This window comes from Rhinatrema bivittatum, chromosome 3 (genome assembly GCF_901001135.1).
Source record: "Rhinatrema bivittatum chromosome 3, aRhiBiv1.1, whole genome shotgun sequence".
Lineage (NCBI taxonomy): Eukaryota > Metazoa > Chordata > Amphibia > Gymnophiona > Rhinatrematidae > Rhinatrema > Rhinatrema bivittatum.
This window is the reverse complement of record NC_042617.1, coordinates 552,812,936-552,832,947: the sequence shown is the minus strand read 5'-3', so window position 1 is coordinate 552,832,947 and position 20,012 is coordinate 552,812,936. Positions and strand designations below refer to the sequence as shown.

General features: G+C 43.1%; 1 protein-coding gene across 2 annotated transcripts in view; it reads left to right on the top strand.

The window, feature by feature from the left end:
* RFX6 (regulatory factor X6) overlaps nucleotides 1-20,012 on the top strand; it is a 277,346-nt gene that overhangs the window by 109,451 nt on the left and 147,883 nt on the right. For both annotated transcript variants that reach the window (XM_029596443.1, XM_029596442.1), the window contains exon 7: nucleotides 7,156-7,263. In XM_029596443.1, coding sequence (XP_029452303.1) covers nucleotides 7,156-7,263 — 108 coding nt within the window. The remainder of the gene's footprint in view (nucleotides 1-7,155; nucleotides 7,264-20,012) is intronic.

Below are 20,012 nucleotides of genomic sequence, written 5' to 3'. Positions count from 1 at the left end.
AGGAAGTTGTCCCTAGCATGCTCTGACCCCTTCTCCTCCTTGCATCCTCTCTCTAACATCCCACCCAATATGACATACCCCTCTCATCTCCCAGCATCTCTTCCCACCCTTCAGTGATCTTTACTCAGATAATCTCCCCAAATGATCCCCCTTGGCTCCCTCTGCTGCAGGCTCCCTCCCCCTCCTCTCCCTGTTTGCTGCTGAATGCGATTCAGCAAAACTAAAAGGCAGCAAAATAGCAGCCAGCCTGCTGCCCCCCCCCCCCCCCCCCCGATTTTTGCCATCCTGGTCACAGGCCTAATTTGCCTATTGACGCCTAAAAGGATGCCTTGCTTATCTCTGACATGTCTCCATGCTAGCTTGCCTCTATTTCTACCGTGCAACAATGCCACTTCATTCATTGTTCTATATGAATCCTAAAGATCACAAAATTATAATTTGGGCAGAGAATGGCTTAAATAAGTGATTGCAATTAGCTTTCTCTTTCAGCATGATTCGATAGGATCTCTAATCAAAAACTGTAACAATACAGCTAAAAGCAAGGTCCTAGGAAAAATAGTGCCTAATTAGGGAAATGCGCAAGCATTTGATTTTGAGTGTTTTTCAATGTGCAGAAAGCTGACCACTAATGCACTGAATGTTTAAGTGTTATGCCGAAAATCATTTCAGAAATTAATTTAATAAGGGCAAAAATCAAATTTTTCTGATTGGGACAGAATTTATGATAAATTATTGTGCAAAACTTAGTTGTTAAGAAATCACAAAACTCTTAGAAACTGTTTTTATAAATGAAGAAATGAACCCCACCTAATGGAGTATAAGGTACAGACAGCATCATTTCAACAGCTCACCTGCGTACTACAATTACCCTATCTACATTCTTGAAGAGATATGACCTGGAGACAGTATTTCAAGCGAGCTCTCGCCAATGGGGCTGAAATAAGTTGTGCACGCCGGCCGACTGCCGGCGCGCTATCCCAGGCCCTGCGGCCGTGCGAAGGCCTCTGGCCCCGCCCCTTTTTGCAAGCCCCGGGACTTACACGCATCCTGGGGCTTTACACGCGCTGCCGGGCCTTTTGAAAATAGGCCCAGCGCGCATAACCCTTTGAAAATCTGCCCCATTATGAGTCCCCAAACCTTACTGAGTAATTTTAAAATGAATGTGCGTGCTCCCATAAATGCGCGTATGAGCGTGCGAGCGGAAATATACTGCAATTTTATATAGTGTGCAAAAGTACACGCATGCCATTAGAAATCCCCCGCCGCGCATATGTCTGTGCGTAATCTTAAAAGGTGACTCGAGTAAATGTCCTGCGCGTATATCCGCTAGGGCTTTAGCGGCTTTTACGTGCAAATACAGGCGGATTTTAAACATACTCACGTGAGGGAAAACCCAGCATTTCTAATTAGTCCACCAGTTTGTCCAGTTGATATTGAGGTTTATAAGACCCCTCTGGTTCCTCATCCTGTAAGCCCCACACTTGACCCCAAACTTTCATACTGTGCTGAAAACCCTAAAACTCGAGGTCTCTAGACTTGCTCCTAATCAGGACCTGCAGTAAAGTTATGTGGATAACACATGGACACGCGCCATGGTCAGCTTTTTTAAAATTTGGAGTTAACCATGTAAGTCTTCACCCCGCCCTGGAACGCCCATGCCCGCTCCTTTTCCACCCCCTTATATTTGACGCTCGCTTGGGTATGAACACCCGTACTTTGCGGCTTCTTAAAATTCCCGTAGTTCATGCCCGGCCTGCATACATGCATATGTAGCTGTTTTTGCCCAAGCAATGCTTTTAAAATCTACCTTCTAGGGTTCGACTTACTCTCCCCACTGCTTATCACTCCTTGTGGCAGTTTTGAGGTCATCAGATATGATTTTCTTGAAAGTCATCTTTTTGGTGTGCATCAGTACCTCATCTTGTATCATGTATTATTCTGTTTGGCTTCTAGGCCCCCAAATGCCTAACTACTCTTTTTTTCCATTTAAATCTTTGCTGTCACACACTGCTCCTCCAAATTCCAACAGAACCCCCCCACTTGTAGATGCAGTGCTCATCTTGCGGAAGTCTCCCACCCCTAGCGTTGGCGCAACAGCAGAATGAGGTGAGCAGCCTGGTGTCATCTCTTCTCTTCCATACAGTCCTCTGGTTGTCTTGCACTTTAAAGTGCTTGTGTGAGAGGTTGGAAAACTGCAGTTTTGAAGAGGATGAACGATGCAACAGGAAGCAGTTAGGCTGCTTTCCTCTTCCTGCTGCATCACTGGTGCTTGTGTGTGGCAGGATGGGGGAAAGTTTTCTTTCCCTGCTAACCAGTCCTATTGGCCAGTTAGTGCAGGGAAAAATGTACAAATGATAATGCAGGGAATGCATCCATGTGAAGGGCCAAGTTCATTTTAAAATGGTCTTTTGAATTAGTTTAATATATTGGGCACAAAGGCCTGATGTATTGCTCCCTGCATGAAAACCTGCTAAAATTGGTGCACATTGCAGAAACAATTGGCAGGATGACTTTGGGGGCTGTTACAGCCATTGCCAGCCCCCAAGGAACCTAGACCCATCTCTCTGACTTTGTTGTGGATCTTCCCCTCTCAAACGGCAATACGGTCATCTGGGTTGTAGTTGACCATTTCTCTAAAATGGCCCAGTTCACACCATTGCCTGGTCTTCCCACAGCTCCTGAATTGGCTTACTCTTTGTTCAGCACGTGTTGAGACTCCATGGACTTCCCAACCACATAATCTCAGACCGTGGTACCCAGTTTACCGCAAGATATTGGCAATCACTATGCAAGAAATTCAACATTTCATTGGATTTCACCACAGACTACCACCCGCAAGTGAATGGCCAGTCCGAATGAACCAATTGGACATTAAAAGGCTTTTTACGGGCCTATGTCAATGCACGCCAAGATGACTGGGTAGCCCTGCTTCCTTGAGCAGAGTTCTCTAACAACTCTCATCCTTGTACCACCACGAGTTCTTCACCCTTTCAAGTCCTTTATGGGAAACAACTGTTCCCTCCTCTATCTCTTCCTCTAACAGTTCCCTCACCAGCGGCTCATCTGACGGCACAAGAACTGCAAAAACTGTGGACCCATACTCAGCAGATGCTGCAGAAAGCGGGCCTTAAGACCAAGAAATTCACTGACCTTCACCGTCATCCCGCACCGCAGTTTAAACAAGGGAAAAAGGTATGGCTCAGCATCCATCATATTCAACTCAGGGTCCCTGTTGTGTCCTTCGGTGCCCGACGCCCTTTCTCCGCCTTCCTTACCTCTCTGGTGCCTCCCTCTCCATCCGCGGGAAGATTGGCTGCCGCGACTATCTGAGGAGCGTTCCTGGACCGGTTCGACGCTGCAACCGCCATGTTTCCTGGAGGCCTAGGGGCGCGCGCGACACGGCCCCGATTGAAGTACCAGCATTGGCGCGTACCTCGGGGCGTCCCCTGAAGATGATGTCACCCGCGACGGATATTTAAGGTCTCAGTATTTGCTAACACATCGAGTCAGCAAGGGTTGGGTTTCGCTACCTAAGCTACTCTGCCTCCTCGGACTTACCAGAGGTACCCGCTCCTTGGGGGCCTCGCTCTCTCTTTGTTTTTTTCAGGTGACAGTCTGGAACCGGTACTCACTTCTCGAGGGCCCTGATCCCAGACTTGCTTCGTATGCTCTTCTGCTTGGAAGTCTTCACTACCAACTATATCAGCTACATCAGTGTTATCATCTTTCTCTCTGAGCTTTCCCTGGAACCAGGTACTCGCTCCTCCAGGGCCTATACTTTCCAGCTCCTGGGCTTCATTGGGACATTGTGTGAGTGTTACCATCTGCATACCCTGCTTACTCACTATATCTCAGTCTCTCTTCAGCTCTGTCTCCAGGGATTGCTGTTCCAGTATCTGAGGGAATACAGCCCAGCCGGGCTTACCAGCTCACTACTGCCATCTCTGGTGGTTCAGTATACTATCTAATAAATGAACTAGTGTGTGTTTGTCTACTAACTTGAACCTGACCGGTGGTCCCTCTCGGGATCATCTCCCAGGGTGTGGTCATCTGCCACTGGTCCAAGGATCCACCCTCTACTCTCATAAATAACTACAGATCCCGAACAGATTGCTAACTACTATCTGATTGCTCCTCCCATCAGGCATCAGATCAATAATCAATTGCTAACTCCTAGCATCAGATCTTGAACAGTCCCATATATGCGGCTTGCTCCTCGGTACATCAGGTCATATACAGTGCTATGACATCTTGGGCTAGTAATCTGTCAATTTTGGTTACCCACATCCTTGAATATTCATAACTCCTTTCACATCTCTCGCCTGAAACTCCTGATACTTGGAACATGCCACAGCTGCAGGAGATTGTTTCTGAGAGCGATACCATGAACATAAGAACATAAGAAGTTGCCATACTGGGTCAGACCAAGGGTCCATCAAGCCCAGCATCCTGTTTCCAACAGTGGCCAATCCAAGTCACAAGTACCTGGCAAGTACCCAAACATTAGATAAATCACAAGCTACTATTGCTTATTAATTAATAGCAATTTATGGATTTTTCCATGGATTTTTCCATGTATCAAGTACAAGAGGTCCCGGACATAAGGAGACGTGGTAAAGAGATGGGAGTATCTCCTTTCCTGGGTAGGATACGATCTGGAGGAAAAATACCTGGGAACTGGCCTCCAATATTTTGGATAAAAATCTTCCCAAACAGTTCCACGTCTCTCATCCCAGGAAACCTAAACCCTCAGGAGGGGGGCTTAGAGGAAGGGTTACTGTTGTGTCGGCCCCTTGCAGGGCTCCGTGGGCAGCCTCACTCACCCTTCACAACGCTGCCATGGCCAAGCCAGTCCCAGGCTCCCTTGCAGTGGCTGGGAGCCGCTACTGCTGCCTCTCATCTTCGCAGCCCTGATTGCTGCCACCGCTGTTTCTTTGCGGCTCTGTGTGCTGCTGACACCACCGCTGCCTTTCTTTATGGCTGGGATTCATGAGCACAACAGTACCAAAGAGAGAAAAAATGATTACAAGGAGGTAAGCCCAAAATATCACATATTGATGCATCCTGCACAAAGATTATTTTATGAAAAATATATTCTCCACTTCCAATGTTTCCAATTCCCATAGTTTTGACTAGGGGTATTTTGACTAGGGGTATTTAGTTCTCTGAGCTTAGCAGACATAGGGCCTGATTTTAAGTTTGATCAGTTTTATTGGTTTATAAAGAGAACATAATAGTAAATAGCAACAAGAGCAAACACAAACAAACAAGTTTGGATTTGCCATACAATTAGGTACATCAAAAGGAAGGAGAAAGGTAAAAGAGATACATCTTACAAGACAGTACAATGGCATTGAGAGTAAGATAAAAAACAAAAACAAGGAAAATCCAAAGGTAGTTTACTCGTCCTAGATATTGCATCAGCAAGCCTGTCTGTGTGTCCTTTAAAACAACAGTACCACCCAGACTGCTACATCATTCGCAACTATCTTTCAATTTTTTTAAGTATTATTTTCAATATGCATTTAAAAATAATTTCAAAGCGGTGATCAAGACTCAGAATGATAAATTCCAATCGTTGGTGATCCAGACTCTACAACTGCCGGTGTTTCGCAACCCGCTTCTTCAGGAGCCTCATGATCACTATGATTATATTCCCAATCACCAATATTAATTTCCTTTAAAAGGACTGCAGGTTCCACTCTTGATCTGACAAAGTCACCTTCATGTTCCCATACCTTTTCCACCTCTTTAAAAGTTTTGTTGTAGGCAGCCTTGAGCACTTTATAAAATCCTATGACTGCATGCCCATTAGTCAGCGTTTGCAAGAATGTACCCAAAACTGTAGGCTTAGTACAGAGGAAGGAGAGATCAACCCTTGAGGAAGATAAACAGTTCCTAAATTGGAGCTATGGAAAATAACAGGATGACAGAAGACTGAACTGTAATGAAAGATCTCAAAATAAAACAAAATAAACAGCACTTAAAATGTGTTGAAGGGACTAAATATTATGGGACATCCATTACGACCATTGAATGGATTTCCACCCAGTTTTAAAAGCAGGGTTGCCCCATAGCGGACAGTACAAAGGATTGTCCCATTTTGGTTCAATTTCTTTCTCCAGTAAGGCGAAAGCCCAATGGGTAGAACATAAAATAGGATTATGTCTCAATCCGTTGGGAAGTGGGATTACTGGTAAGCAGAATAATGAAAAAGGCGCTACTAAGGAATGTTCAAAATGAAGCCAAGGGGGTGAAGGATCAAGCAAATCCTGCTCGAGCCAGTGATAACCTTGACTCAAAATAAAGGCATTATATCAAATCAGGAAAGTTCACCCCTCTTCTTTCTTTGAAAAACCTCAGTTTACATAAAGCTAGTCTTGGAGATTTTCCCCTCCTAAGAAACTCCAATAAAAGTCTGTCCAGGTTTGTAAAATGCAAGAGGAAATAGGACAGGGATCATACAATACACATATAACATCAAAGGTACTGTACACATTTTGATGGATTGTAGTCTGCCCCTCCAGAAGAGGTAGAGAGGGCTAGGAACTGGCATGGTCTGGGCACTAGATGCTGTGCCTTCGGTTTTGTAGATTCATTGCAGATTTATTGTGGGTTTATTGTTTTGGAATCTACCTTTGTAATTTTTTTGTTATATTTAATTTATTTGTGTTTTGTACTTTTTAGATATTTTGTTGACTGGATTTTCCTGATTTTATTATGTGTGTTTATTGTTATCCGCTAAGATTTTTGGATTAGCAGACTTAGAATTTTCCAAATAGGATAGATAATATTTGTGAAAACCTACCAAGCATTCAATTTATAGTCAGTTGCTGACTAGTTGTTCGCATTAAGTTCAACAATCATTTCATTCAAATTCAAAGTTAGAGTAATGCTGTTAATGGATCATAATGATTTGAGAATTTAAATATGTGAACCTAGAGGCCTTATTCAGTTTCCTTTTGTTCTCCTCACTAATTGATTTTGGATAAATAACTTATGCTATTATTGTTCAAACACAGATTGTAAAGGATTTTTTTGAGCCATTTCATTGCAAGATGAACATATCTTCTAAATCTTCAATAGTGCTTGGTATACTGATGGAGCTATATAAATACATATTTTTTAATATAAGTCTTTTTTTATGTATTTCAGGGAGGCTTCACTCGGAAATATTCTCTCAGTTCAAAAACTGGCACACTTCTGCCTGAGTTCCCCAGTGCTCAACATCTGGTGCTTCAAGAATGCATTTCTAAAGAAAAGGTACTGTATGACTGCAAGATGGTGCTTAAGTGAGTCCAACAGAAAAAAAACCAAAACAGGAGTTTCTTCAGATCTCAGTTTTTGAAAGTGTCATGCTATTGACTTTTAACAGCCAGTCCATGCTTAATCAACCACAACTGAATGATTTATAAAGAGTGTGAACCTTTACTAATGCTGATCAACTATCTTTCTAGTGGAACTATGGTTGAATAATTCACCTATTAACTGAGCTAGCATTTACCACACTGATTAAATGTTAGTAAGACACAAACAAACAATATTTTCAGTATTGATAATAAGGTTTTGAAGTAATTTATCATAACTCTTAGTCTAGACAGGATTTGTCCTGATATTCAAGAATGGTTCAGACTATTGAACAGGAGAATACTAAAAGTAATACATTAAAAAATGTAATTTGTTGACCAAGAAAGTCATATTACAAACAAGCAATTCATTATCAGCTGGGGCTCAGAGACACAGGGATAAGACTGAATTTTCCAAGGTCACAGAGAGGCATTGATAGTCTTGAGTAGGTGCCCAAGGAGTTTTTTTTAGATTGTAGTCTAATGATTTAAAACATGAGACCTCTTATGCTGTCTTGGTAGAGGAATGCACTTTGACAGACCAATGGAAAAAATATAAGTGCCATGAAATTACAAATGCCTCAGTTTTATTATGTATCCACAATTTCTAGTTTTCTACATTTTCTTACTTTTTTATCTCTCTAGTTTACTTGTTTATTTTTTATATTTTCCGACATATGGAGTGTTCTGAACAGTTATGTAAAATGGCATTCTGTTTGTCTCTTCATCTATCTGAGAGAAAAATAACTCTAAAAAAAAAAAAGAATGCAAAGTCACCAAACTCAAAAAACAGAAATATTGGGTCATTATTTCCAGAGGACAGACTCTCCCAAAAAAAATCACCATTGCTTTATGATGAAAAGAATGCCTTACAGTGGCCCCCACCCTCACCTCAAAACACACACACACATTCTCCCTGCATACAAAATTTCTTATAAACACACCTCACATCTCCGATACAAATACATTACACACACACACACACACACACACACTCCCCTCAAACACACTCACTGTCATATCCACACAGATCCACAAAGACACAGACGTACACATACATACACACACATAAAGATATCTGAGATTTATTGCCATTAGTTTGTGTGTGTGTGTGTGTGTGTATGTGTCTCTGTTTCTTCGCCTCCAAATATAGCTCCTTCTTACCTTGACTTTACAAATTGTGAAAATGTTGTTTAGCATTGAGGATCTAACTAAGAACATAAGAACATGCCATACTGGGTCAGACCAAGGGTCCATCAATCCCAGCATCCTGTTTCCAACAGTGGCCAATCCAGGCCATAAGAATCTGGCAAGTACTCAAAAACTAAGCCTATTCCATGTTACCGTTGCTAGTAATAGCAGTGGCTATTTTCTAAATCAACTTAATTAATAGCAGGTAATGGACTTCTCCTCCAAGAACTTATCCAATCCTTTTTTAAACACTGCTATACTAACTGCACTAACCACATCCTCTGGCAACAAATTCCAGAGTTTAATTGTGAGTTGAGTAAAAAAGAACTTTCTCTGATTAGTTTTAAATGAGCCACATGCTAACTTCATGGAGTGCCCCCTAGTCTTTCTATTATCCGAAAGAATAAATAACCGATTCACATCTACCCGTTCTCGACCTCTCATGATTTTAAACACCTCTATCATATCCCCCCTCAGCCATCTCTTATTATTTATTTGCTTTCTGACATTTGAATTTACACCAGAATGATTTGTGGTAACTGAGAAAAGTGTGATACAACTAAAGAGGAAAGGCTAAAGTAGTTAGAACTATTCAGCTTGGAGAAGAGATGGCTCTAGTGGGATATGATAGAAGTCTGCAAAATCATGAAAGGACTTGAATGGGTAAATGTGAATCAGTTATTTAATCTTTCAGATAATACAAGAACTAGGGGGCACTCATGAAGTTAGCAAGTAGCATATTTAAAACAATCAGAGACTTTTTTTTTTCATTCAATGCACAATTAAGCTCTGGAATTCAATGCCAAAGGATGTGGTTAAGGAAGTTAGTGTAGTTGGGTTTAAAAAAAGATTTGGATAAGCTCCTGAGGAGAAGTCCATAAACCACTATTAATCAATAGGGAATAGCCACTGCTTGTTGCTGGCATTAGTAGCTTAGGATCTATTTAATGTTTGGGTACTTGCCAGGTATTTGTGACTTAGGTTGGCCATTGCTGGAAACAGGATACTGGGCTTGATGGACCTTTCGTCTGATTCAGTATGGAATATCTTATGCTCTTATGTTATGTTTTTTTCCCCCTCCTTTAATCTGTCTGTCTTGCTCTGTACTAAATTGTAAAAAGAGGGGATTTGTGGAGCTGAGTGCTCACCAGCATTCTGCTGCTTCTAACTACCTCTCATAAGTACCACAGTGCTACCTAACATCTAACACAGACACACGCACACACAAACACACACATACACATGAAGTCTTAAGTAAAATGTTTTATTCTGAAACAGCCCTGTTTCTTTTACAGCTGATTTTTCTTTTTTTTGTATACAAGACATAAATGTTTGAACATGTTACAAGCAGTGGAAAAAAACATACTGAGATGTAGCATGTACTTGGTATGTAATGCAAGAACCCTATCCACCCCTTCTCCAAATCTGTGGATTTTATTTACTAAGCCACAGTATTTTACCCAGAGTGAGAAATACTGTGAATTTCATGATGCTGTTATAATAGGTACTAGAGATGTGCTTCGGGTAAAAATTTTGTGTCGGGCTTCGTTTCGGGGCCCCCCTCGGGAATTTCATTTTTCCACTGGAGTGTTCCTACCTCAAGGCTGGCCTGTCCAGCCAACATCCCCAGTGAGACCTGTACGACAAGGCCCTCACAGCTGTTCTCCACTGGTGGTTCATAATCAATGTAGACTCGCTTAACTGGCTCCATCCGAATGAAGGGTTTTCCACTCCTAGAATCAACTAGAGCATTGCGCATGGATCCCATCCAGTTCAATTGGGACTGGAAAAGCACCAAGACTGGGATTAGAAGTACCCACAAAGCTAAAATCATAGGGGGTTGGCAGGTTGACACCCATAGCTTCTTCTTCAGTCCCAGGACTTTCTTTGGTGAAGTGGCCCCTCTCTCGGCAATAAAAGCATGCCTGTGGCCGTAAGTCTCATAATTGTTCTTTCTCTGGGTCTTTTGATGCCTCAGTGTGCACATTTTCCTTTCTTTCTTTCTTGTTTATCCTCTCATGATCTGTTGTGCTATTTCCAGCATTATTTCCCTGGACCTCCTCATTGTTGGCCTTTACCTCTTTCTCTATGTCCTCTCCTAGGCCCATCTTAGGTATCATAGGAAGAAAAGGGTACACCAGGCTAAACTAGCTTTCAGGGCTTCTGTAATCTGTAGCAAGGGATGGTACTTGTTTGAATCCTGTTATGTTCTGATGGTTTTAGTGTGCCCTTGGGCCTCAGCCCGACCCAGGCCATCCAGGGTCGAACCAAGGGTTGACGGTGGTCCCGCATGGCTGAACACTCTACTCTCTGCCAGGCCGGCAAGCTCCCATGGCCAAACATCCGAGGATGTTGGAAGGTGAATTGTCCTCCGACCATTCCGGGCCCTTTCGGACCTGCTGCGAGCAGCATGGAGCAGCAGGCCTGGCCTGAGGTTGAAGGAAGACGGGCCTTGACACGAAGACATTGTGGTTGATGCAACGGCATCACATGGAACGAAGACACTTGGCTGAAGACATGACACCAGGGCTACAAAGACGTAACTGTGGATTGATGCGACGGCATCCAGGAACAAGACACATGGCTGATGCGACGGCATCCAGGAACAAGACACACGGCTGATGCGACGGCATCCAAAGACGAGACATCCAAGGGAGGCAAGACAAGGCATGGACATTGGCACTGTCTCTCAGGGCGCCCTACTCAGGCCACCCGCGGGACTGAGTCGCAGACCACCCTGTCCGTTACGCGCCCTACACAGCCCCAAGGCTGGTCGCGGACCACGACGGGAGCGGGACAGCACAGGAAGACACATCAGGACCAGACGGCTCAGGAGCACAGGACAACCGTCCACCGGCAGGCAGCCCACCCAGGAATACTGCATCTGAGGGACTCCCGGCCTACATGTACCAGAAGGCTCAAGAGCAGAGACGAGGCATGGCGTAGGAAGGAAACATCCAGGAAGGCAGGAACACCAAGATGAAGGCTGAAGAAACCTGGACATGGACCTCAGGCGAAGACATGGACATGGCATAGCATGACGAGACAACATCAAGGTGAGGAGCTCCACAAAGAAGACCTTACAGGGGCCCTGGTAGGCAGGAGCCTCCAGGGTGAAGACCAACAACGATGCAAGGCAAGGAACAATGAGCGAAGCAGCCCTTTATAGGGCTCAAGCAGGAAGTAGTCCACAAGGTGGGGCCCAGACACTTCCTGTATCTGGCCCTTTAAATAATGAAGAGAGACGCGGCCGCGCGTCTAAGAAGCAGGAGCAGGGCTGTGCAGGACCGCGGACAGCGGCCGGCACAGCGTCTGGCGTCAGATGCTAGCAGAGAAGGCAGGGGGAGAGCCTGGACACAGGCTCCGATGTCAGCAGTGGCTCCAGCCGCTGCGGGAGGCCCCGGGGGCGGCTCCTGCCGCTAATCGAGCCCAGGGTTGCGGCCTGGACGCCGCGAAGATGGCGATCGCGTCGGGGGCAACCCTGCCCCATGGGAGGCCGCGGCTCCGACCGCGGAGCGAAGAAGCAAGCAGGGCGGCCTCCTGGCCGCGTGGGCGGGCCAATGGCGGCGTCCTGCTGCATCGGCGAAGAAAGCTGCGTGGTGAGTCCGTGCCTGCTTGCGGGGGGACCCGCGGGCAGAGCAATTCATAACAAATCCTCATGCAAGACTTGCTGGGCATTCAGAATTTGTAGTTATTTCTGCTTTTCTATGAGAGCCTGGAGTAAACCTTCCATATGAGTGTGCATTTTATCCATATAATAACTCAGTTTAACATAAACAATAAAGTTACTTTGTGCCTGAATCTCAATTTCACTTATGCGGGCTGAAAAGTGTGCACATAAAGTGCCATTTAGGCATCTTATTGAAAATTTTACCATGAAATATATAAATTGTGTTTTCTTAAATGTGGAAACGGCAAGGCAATATGGCCACATATTCCTGAACCTGGTCACTTGGAAGCTCACCAGTGTTTCTTGGTTTTTGTCTTTGAGGCTTATTTTTGTATTGCTCTTGTGGTATTGCATGGTGCAATAAGTTTGTGCTTTTCACCATAGCCAATTTCGGGATACCCAAGAATTTTGCCATCAACAATACCACTAAAGATTGCTTCTATAAACTGCAGGTCCTTAAGAAACTCAGACCCCTCCTCCATCTGCACGACTTCCGAACTGTTCTCCAAGCCACTTTATTCAGCAAGATAGACTACTGCAACACCCTACTTTTGGGCCTTCCCTCAATATCCATCAAACCTCTCCAGATGCTGCAGAGCGCAGCAGCTAGAATCCTGACCAACTCCCGCAGAATAGATCACATTACACCAATCCTCAGAGATCTCCACTGGCTCCCGATCCCCTCCAGAATACTTCACAAGACCCTTACAATTATCCACAAAACACTACACAACAAGAATATACATTGGCTCAATGACTCCCTCCAATATCACACCTCCATCAGACCAACTAGAGCTGCCTATAAAGGATCATTGACTGTACCCTCTCATAAATTCACTCTCCACTCCTCCACTAAAGATCGTGCCTTCTCTGTAGCGGGCCCTGCACTATGGAATTCAATGCCCCCAGAACGACGCCAAGAACACTGTACAAAAACCTTAAAAAAAAACTAAAAACTTGGCTGTTTAAATGAGCCTATACATAACAACGCCCCCTGCTACCCCCTCTGAATAAGCATTCACTCTCCCCCCCCCCCCCCCCCCCCCCCCCACATCCTGTCAAGGAAACCTTTACCTCAAATCTAGATATCATTCAGTTAACTTTAGAATATAATAATTATGCAGAACTGTGTAAATAGTTCTTCTAAGCAACATGTACCCTAATCTATGACTATGGACCTTTTTCTCTTCCTCTGTTTCCCTTCTTGTTCCTTCACCTCCCTGTTACCATGTAACTTTATCCTTCCACTTTCAAAATTGTTTTATTTAACCCCGTTATCTGTAAACCGATGTGATATGCAAATGAACGTCGGTATATAAAAGTTTTTAAATAAATAAATAAATAAATAGTGATGTTTATATAGAAGAATCCTCAGAGATCATTTCACTTATGACCCCATTGGACATTAGAGATGAATATTTGTGTATAACGAATGTGCAAAATGCAATGAATGAGGCCATTTTCAATTTGTCCAAATGGAAGGAACAAAAATTAGCCACCTATGAAAATATCTAAAAAGTTTAGGGGTTTTTGTATTCATTGAATTAAAAAAAATAAAAACAGGCCTCCCATGGAACCAGACCTTGCCCCCAGAGCGCAGCCTAGAGGCCAGGTCCAGTCGGCAAGAATTAGACTTGGACCCATTGCTAGGGTTCAGTCTGGAGGCTGGGTCCCATTGCTGAGACCTAGGCCTAGGCCTAACACTGGGGCCCAGCCTGGAGGCCTGGTCCTTTCACTGATGCCTATGCCCAAAACCAGGGTCTGGCATGGAGACCTGGTCCCAGTGCCGGGTCCCAGCCCAGAGGCCTAAGGAAATACCTGTACTTCAAAATGGTGCTGTCTACTCCAGAGGAACATGCTGTAGTGACATCACTTTGTTTCTGGAAGCAGACCGCATCATTTTAAGAAAATCATGGACAGAAGAAGATGTCTGGAGGCTGTCTTAAGCCTCTGAGACAGGCCCCAGCAATAGGCCTAGATTTTGGTGATAGGACATGGCCTCCAGGCCAAGCTCCAGCAATATGCTGAGGTCTAGACTAGGTCTCAGCAATAGGCCCCAGTGTTGGCCTAGGCCTCAGCAATATTACCAGATCTCCAGGCTGGGCCCTGATGCAGAAATAATGAAAGTTCTGAGCTAACAGTAGGCTCTAAGAAATTAGAATTTCCATCAAGAACATTAGAAGAAATCTTTTTATCCAGAAGATATTAACATTTAGAAATTAGAAATTATTTCAAGGAGGACAATTATAATATCTCAAAGTTCACTTGCAGAGATCCATCTAGATTTAGAAAAGTTTAAAAATTGCAGATTCAGGGCTCTCAAAGTAGTCATGGTTGTGAGCCTTTGGGCTGTGGCATGGTTGATGCAGCCTAGTAGGTAAACCTACTAGGCACACAATGACAGCTGGAGGACACACTCCTTGCTGGGGCTGAGCTGCACCTTTATCTATAGCAGCTCTGTTCCCCTCAGGTTGAGCCCTTGGGTTCAAGGGGCCAGCAGGAATTAGAAAAAAATGTCCAGCAAAAGGCTCAGTTCTGGACAGGCAGTGATCAGAAGGTTACTGGGTTCAGGTCAAGGGTCATGGCAAACAGCAATCAAGGAGTAGTCAGGGTCCATAGCAGAGGTCAGTATCAGGAGGCAGGCAAGAGAGAGGTCCAGGTCCGTCGCAGAAGTCAATATCAGGCAGACAAGAGAAGGACCAGGACAGGGCAAGGGGTAGGAATGAGGCAGGGCTGAAACAAGAGCAAGGCAGGCATGATCAAGAACACAGCAGGAACAGGAACATGGTAACACACACTACAAGACTGCAGAAGGATCTGTTGCTGAGGTGCCAGCTGGGTCCAGGGCAAGAGTTTAAATACCAGTCAGTGCAACATCATCACCTTGCAGCTCAGTAGGTTTCCTGCTGTGGAACTATTAAAAGAGGAGCTGGTGCGTGCATGTCATAGGGAATGGCATGGCATGGCAGAAGAGATGGCAGGATTCTGGCTGTTCAGCGTTTGTGGCAGCCTCAGGGCAGGTCAATGGTATTTGGGGTGAGTACTGCTGGTCACGGGGCCATTCCGCAACTGGCCAAATGTTACCAAAATGTTCTCCATTGCTTCTTTTTTCCAATATATAAACACATTGTCTTTCATAATAGACACCACAGAGACCTGAAATTTAGATACCACTAAAGATAATTCAGGCAAATTTTGCCCAATCCTGGCCAACCTGGATTCATTTCAGAAACCTTATTTGTGACTCCAGCAGAGAAAGAACATAAACATTCTACATTACCCATTAGGGATGCTTCAGTTCATGTCACAACTTGCCAGATGTCCCTTATAGTTATTTCTGTTGGTTCCATATCTAGGCTGGTAGCTCTCACTCCATGGGTATTTGGAAGAAAAGGAACATGCTCCAAAACTGTACCCTGCTGCATCAGGTTAGGGATGGTAGATTGAGGAAGCTGAGTAGCCCCATTATCACTGTTCCCCTCGATATCAGGGATTAGGACCTCAAAGACTGGATGACCAATAAGGGACTCATTAGATGGTATATGAGCTGATTCCCTTTCTCCATACTTGGCATTTGATGCTTCAGTGCTGTTTACAATACTCCACTTTCTACCCCTTGTTGATTTGATGCTTCTTTGCTGTTTACAATACTGATCACTGTCTGCCTTGCGGGTTTTGGTGCCTCCATGCTGTTTATGATATCCTGCACTCTATACCAGGAGGGCTTTGATGCTTCTATGCTGTTTCTGATATCCCACACTCTACACCTTTGGGATATAATAATGTCTCTGTGCTGTTTGCGATACCCTGATGATTTATGCTGATTGGAATACCCCACACTCTACACCTGGAGGATTTTGATGCTTCTGTGCTGTTTGCAGTACACTGCACTCTATGCCTTTGTTTTTTTATGCCTCTGTGCTATTTGAAATGTCACACATACTACACCTTGGGGGTTTTGATGACTTTATGCTGTTTATGGTACCCCCACATTCTATGCCATGGTGATTTTGATGCCTCTTTGCTGTTTTCCATACAACACATTATATATCTTTGTGTTGTATTTCCTCTATGCTGTTTGTGAGATCCCACATTCTACATTTTAGAGGTTTTGATGCCTCAGTGCTTTTTGATGTGCAATGCACTCTAACTCTTGGGGGGTGGGGGGTTGATGCCTCCGTGTTGTTTGTAATACCCCACATTATATGTCTAGGGGGTTTGATGCCTCTACTATCTGAAATATCCCACACTCTATGCCTTTGGGATTTTGATGCTTCCATGCTATTTTCCAGACAACACATTCTACATCTTATGTTTTGATGCCTCCATGATGTTTGCTACCCAACATCCTTTGTCTTGGGAGGTTTGATGGATTCCATGGTGTTTGTAATATCATACTCTACACCTTGGAGGTTTTGATGCCTTCTTGCTGTTTGCGATAACTTAGACTCTACAGTGTAGGCGTTTTGATGCCACTCTGCCTTTCTGTATCACTATATGCTGCTATCTTGTTTTTTAATCTATACATACTATTAGCTTCAGAGACAGATTGCAGTGAATACCAGCCTTATCCTTGTTTGTTTCTTCTGTGTCTCAGAGTTTCTGTGTATATCTATAAGGAGTCAGAGCTCCTACACAATATGTTATAATTGTATATATACTGTGAGTTAGTGGATGTAGTATTGTACTGTACAATTGTAGTACACTATGTAAGCATAGCCATAGACAATGTATTCCACTTCCAAACATTCTAACTCTGTTTGCTAACAGAAGTAGTACAACATTTCTTGCTGCATTGCTCTGCAGTGCCACTGCTGCAAGCCAGTCTTATTATCTTTCGTAGGTTTCTCCTCTGCTCTTGCTTTCTTTGAGGTTCTTTCCAAATTCCCTTCCTTTATGGTACTTGCCAACTCTTGCTTTGACAATCAACTGCTTTGCACACTTGCTGCACTACTCATGGACCATTGAGTCCTTCATGCCACTTTTAGTACTGCTTTGCTCCTCTTGATGCCATAATTCTTCCTGCCTTAACCTTTACTGTTTATTGTGGGGTCTTGATGCTATTCTTCTTACTGTGGATTGTCTTCCTCTGCTCCAGCTGTCATCAAGCTTCTTTCAAAGTTCCCTTCCCTTACAGTACTTGTTAACTCTTGGTCTTGCAGTGACAATCTGAAGATTTAAACTGACATTACCCAGTCACCATTAATGGTTTTAATCCCTCTTGGACTTTTTCTTCAACTACCTTCCCTTACAGTCCTCACTGATAATTAGTCTCATCCACTATTTAGCCTTCAGTAGATAATTCCACAGCAAAAAGAAGGAGCAGGAATATGCAGCACCCAAAATCAGGACCACGCTCCTCCATTGTTATGCCTTCTCAGGTAATGGAAGTAGTATTTGCAAAAGCTGATTCAGAAGAAGAATGGTGTCTTATATCATCAAATATTGAACAGTGGCTGAAGAGAATTTAGGGATCTCTAACCAGTAGCTTCTTAGCCTCTTTTGAGAAATTAGAGGAGACAGATGATACTGATAGGGCTGTTATTGTAGGGCTGTTATTGTACATAACAAATAGAAAGACCAATTCCACACCTGAACAGGAAGCCTCTTCCCTAATTATGCTGTATGGAAATTACGTGAGGCTTGTTCCAGAGATTCCTTCTGGCTTCTTCATGCTCAGGACTTTGTACCAATTTGGTTGGTACCCTTTTCCCCTCATTTGAGCCTTGAGATGTTATTGCCACTGTGGGTGGCTTTCATGGTGCTTCGGGGTCTTCATGCCATTCTTTCTGCTGCTTTGATCCTGTGTCACTACCTTCAAGGTTTTCCTGCTTCACTTGGTACCCCCCTTTATGGTGCTTTGAGCTGCTCAATCCATATTTAGTGCTATTTTGCCTCTTTCATGCTGCTTTGGTCTTTTGTGCCCTTTATTTATTTATTTATTATTTATTTTATTTATTTAAACCATTTTATATACCGAACATATTGTGTACACTTCAAGTCGGTTTACAATAAAACAACAGACTGTCTTTAACGACATGTCCTAAAAATAAAAAATCGTAAAATAAAATAAACTCAGCTAAAAATGAAACCCCTTTTGCCCCTCTTATGGGACCCTTTGTGCTTTCTTGTCACTCTTGCTGCTGCTTTGCTCAACTCATGGTGCCTTGGAGAATTCCAGCCACTGCTGGTAGCATTTTGCCCCATTTAAGTTCCTTGGGCTATGCATGTCAATTTTGGAACCACAGTGAAAGTTTTGGTACGTTGAAGTGCCCTTCACACTTCTGATGATGTATACCCATGTTTCATTAGAAATGATTAGAAAGCCCCAATTTGAGAGCCCAAAATAGCTTGTATTGCTTCCCCCATTGATTTTTATGGGAAAAAAATGAACAAATAAAATAAAAAATTGATCTAAATGAATGATTGTGACCTACAAAATGAATAAAGGAACCAGAACACATTTTTTTTTGTTTCTTCACATCCCTAATGTCTAAATGTGTCTGGATGTTCTTTTTAATCAGTCAGAGGCACCCAGTACAATTAGGACTATTTCTGTGTCTTTCTACCACATGTTCTTGGGCTCTGATTGCATCATTTGATATTTGAGGAGCTTCTCTCTCACCATACAAACCATAGAATGGTCGCTTAGCACTTTTGTCAGCTATGTTGTTCTTGTGCTTTTCTCCTTTACCACAATATCCAGATCTCTTGCATCAAGCTTTTTATCTGTTGCAATAAGAATGTCCCAGGTGATTTCAACTTCATTTTCTACAATTCTGTCAAAGTTGTGAACCCAGTGCTTTTCTGCTACAGTTATATTATAATGTTTAAACAACAGTTATAATGTTTAAACAATTTCCAATGGATGTGCTGTGCCACTTTATCTATTTTACAGAATATGCAATTCTCTGTTTTAATGTTTTTTCTAAACTGGCTGTGAACCATGTTGTCTATAATTCACGATCCCGTGCTGCAATTATCAATCGCTCTTCTTCAGGTCTAAGCTTAACTAGTTCTGAGTCAGATTGTAATTGGTGTTTCTGAAGCAACTCCTTGTATTTCCCATATATTTATGCTTTTATCATTGATTTTCCTTGTTTGCTGGTCAGGTTTGGTAAAGAGTTGTTTGTCTTGTTTTTTAAATTCTGTTGCCTTTTTCCCATCATTTGATGGGAAATTCTCACTCACTCCTTCCACTCACTAAAACAATTGTCTGAGTTTAAGGATGGAGACCTATTTTGGCCATTTACTTTCGTACGTCTGTACTTTCTGAGTATTAAAATATGTTGATGCTGTTAGGTATGCTTGATGGCCTATAATAGCAGTTGTATATGCATTATCTAAATCTATAAGGCCCAGACCACCATCAGTCTACTTTATCGTGCCAGTCTACTATTCTAAAACTGTAGGACAGTGCAGGAATTGCAAGTTGACTGATAGCTTGTAGCTTATTTTGTATTGTTAAGACACTTTTCAAAATCAATTGAAATCTCCTATAATATTCTTTATTGGTCTTGTGAACACCTTTCTGCTCACGTTTTTTTATGCTACAGTCCTCAGAGAGATTTTTTCAGTTTTGCTTAATTATCTTTTACAGAATGTCACCTTAGCACATTTATCTAGACTGAATATCATCCTGTCATCTGACACAGGAGCAATAAAGCTTTAGACACCTGAAAGGTATTAATGCACAGAAAGTGAAGCTGTTGAACTAGGAGCCACAATATGATGCTCCAAGATTCAGGAGCATGTCATGAGATATTTTTTCACGAAGTAAGTGGTGGATGTTGGAAATGCCCTCC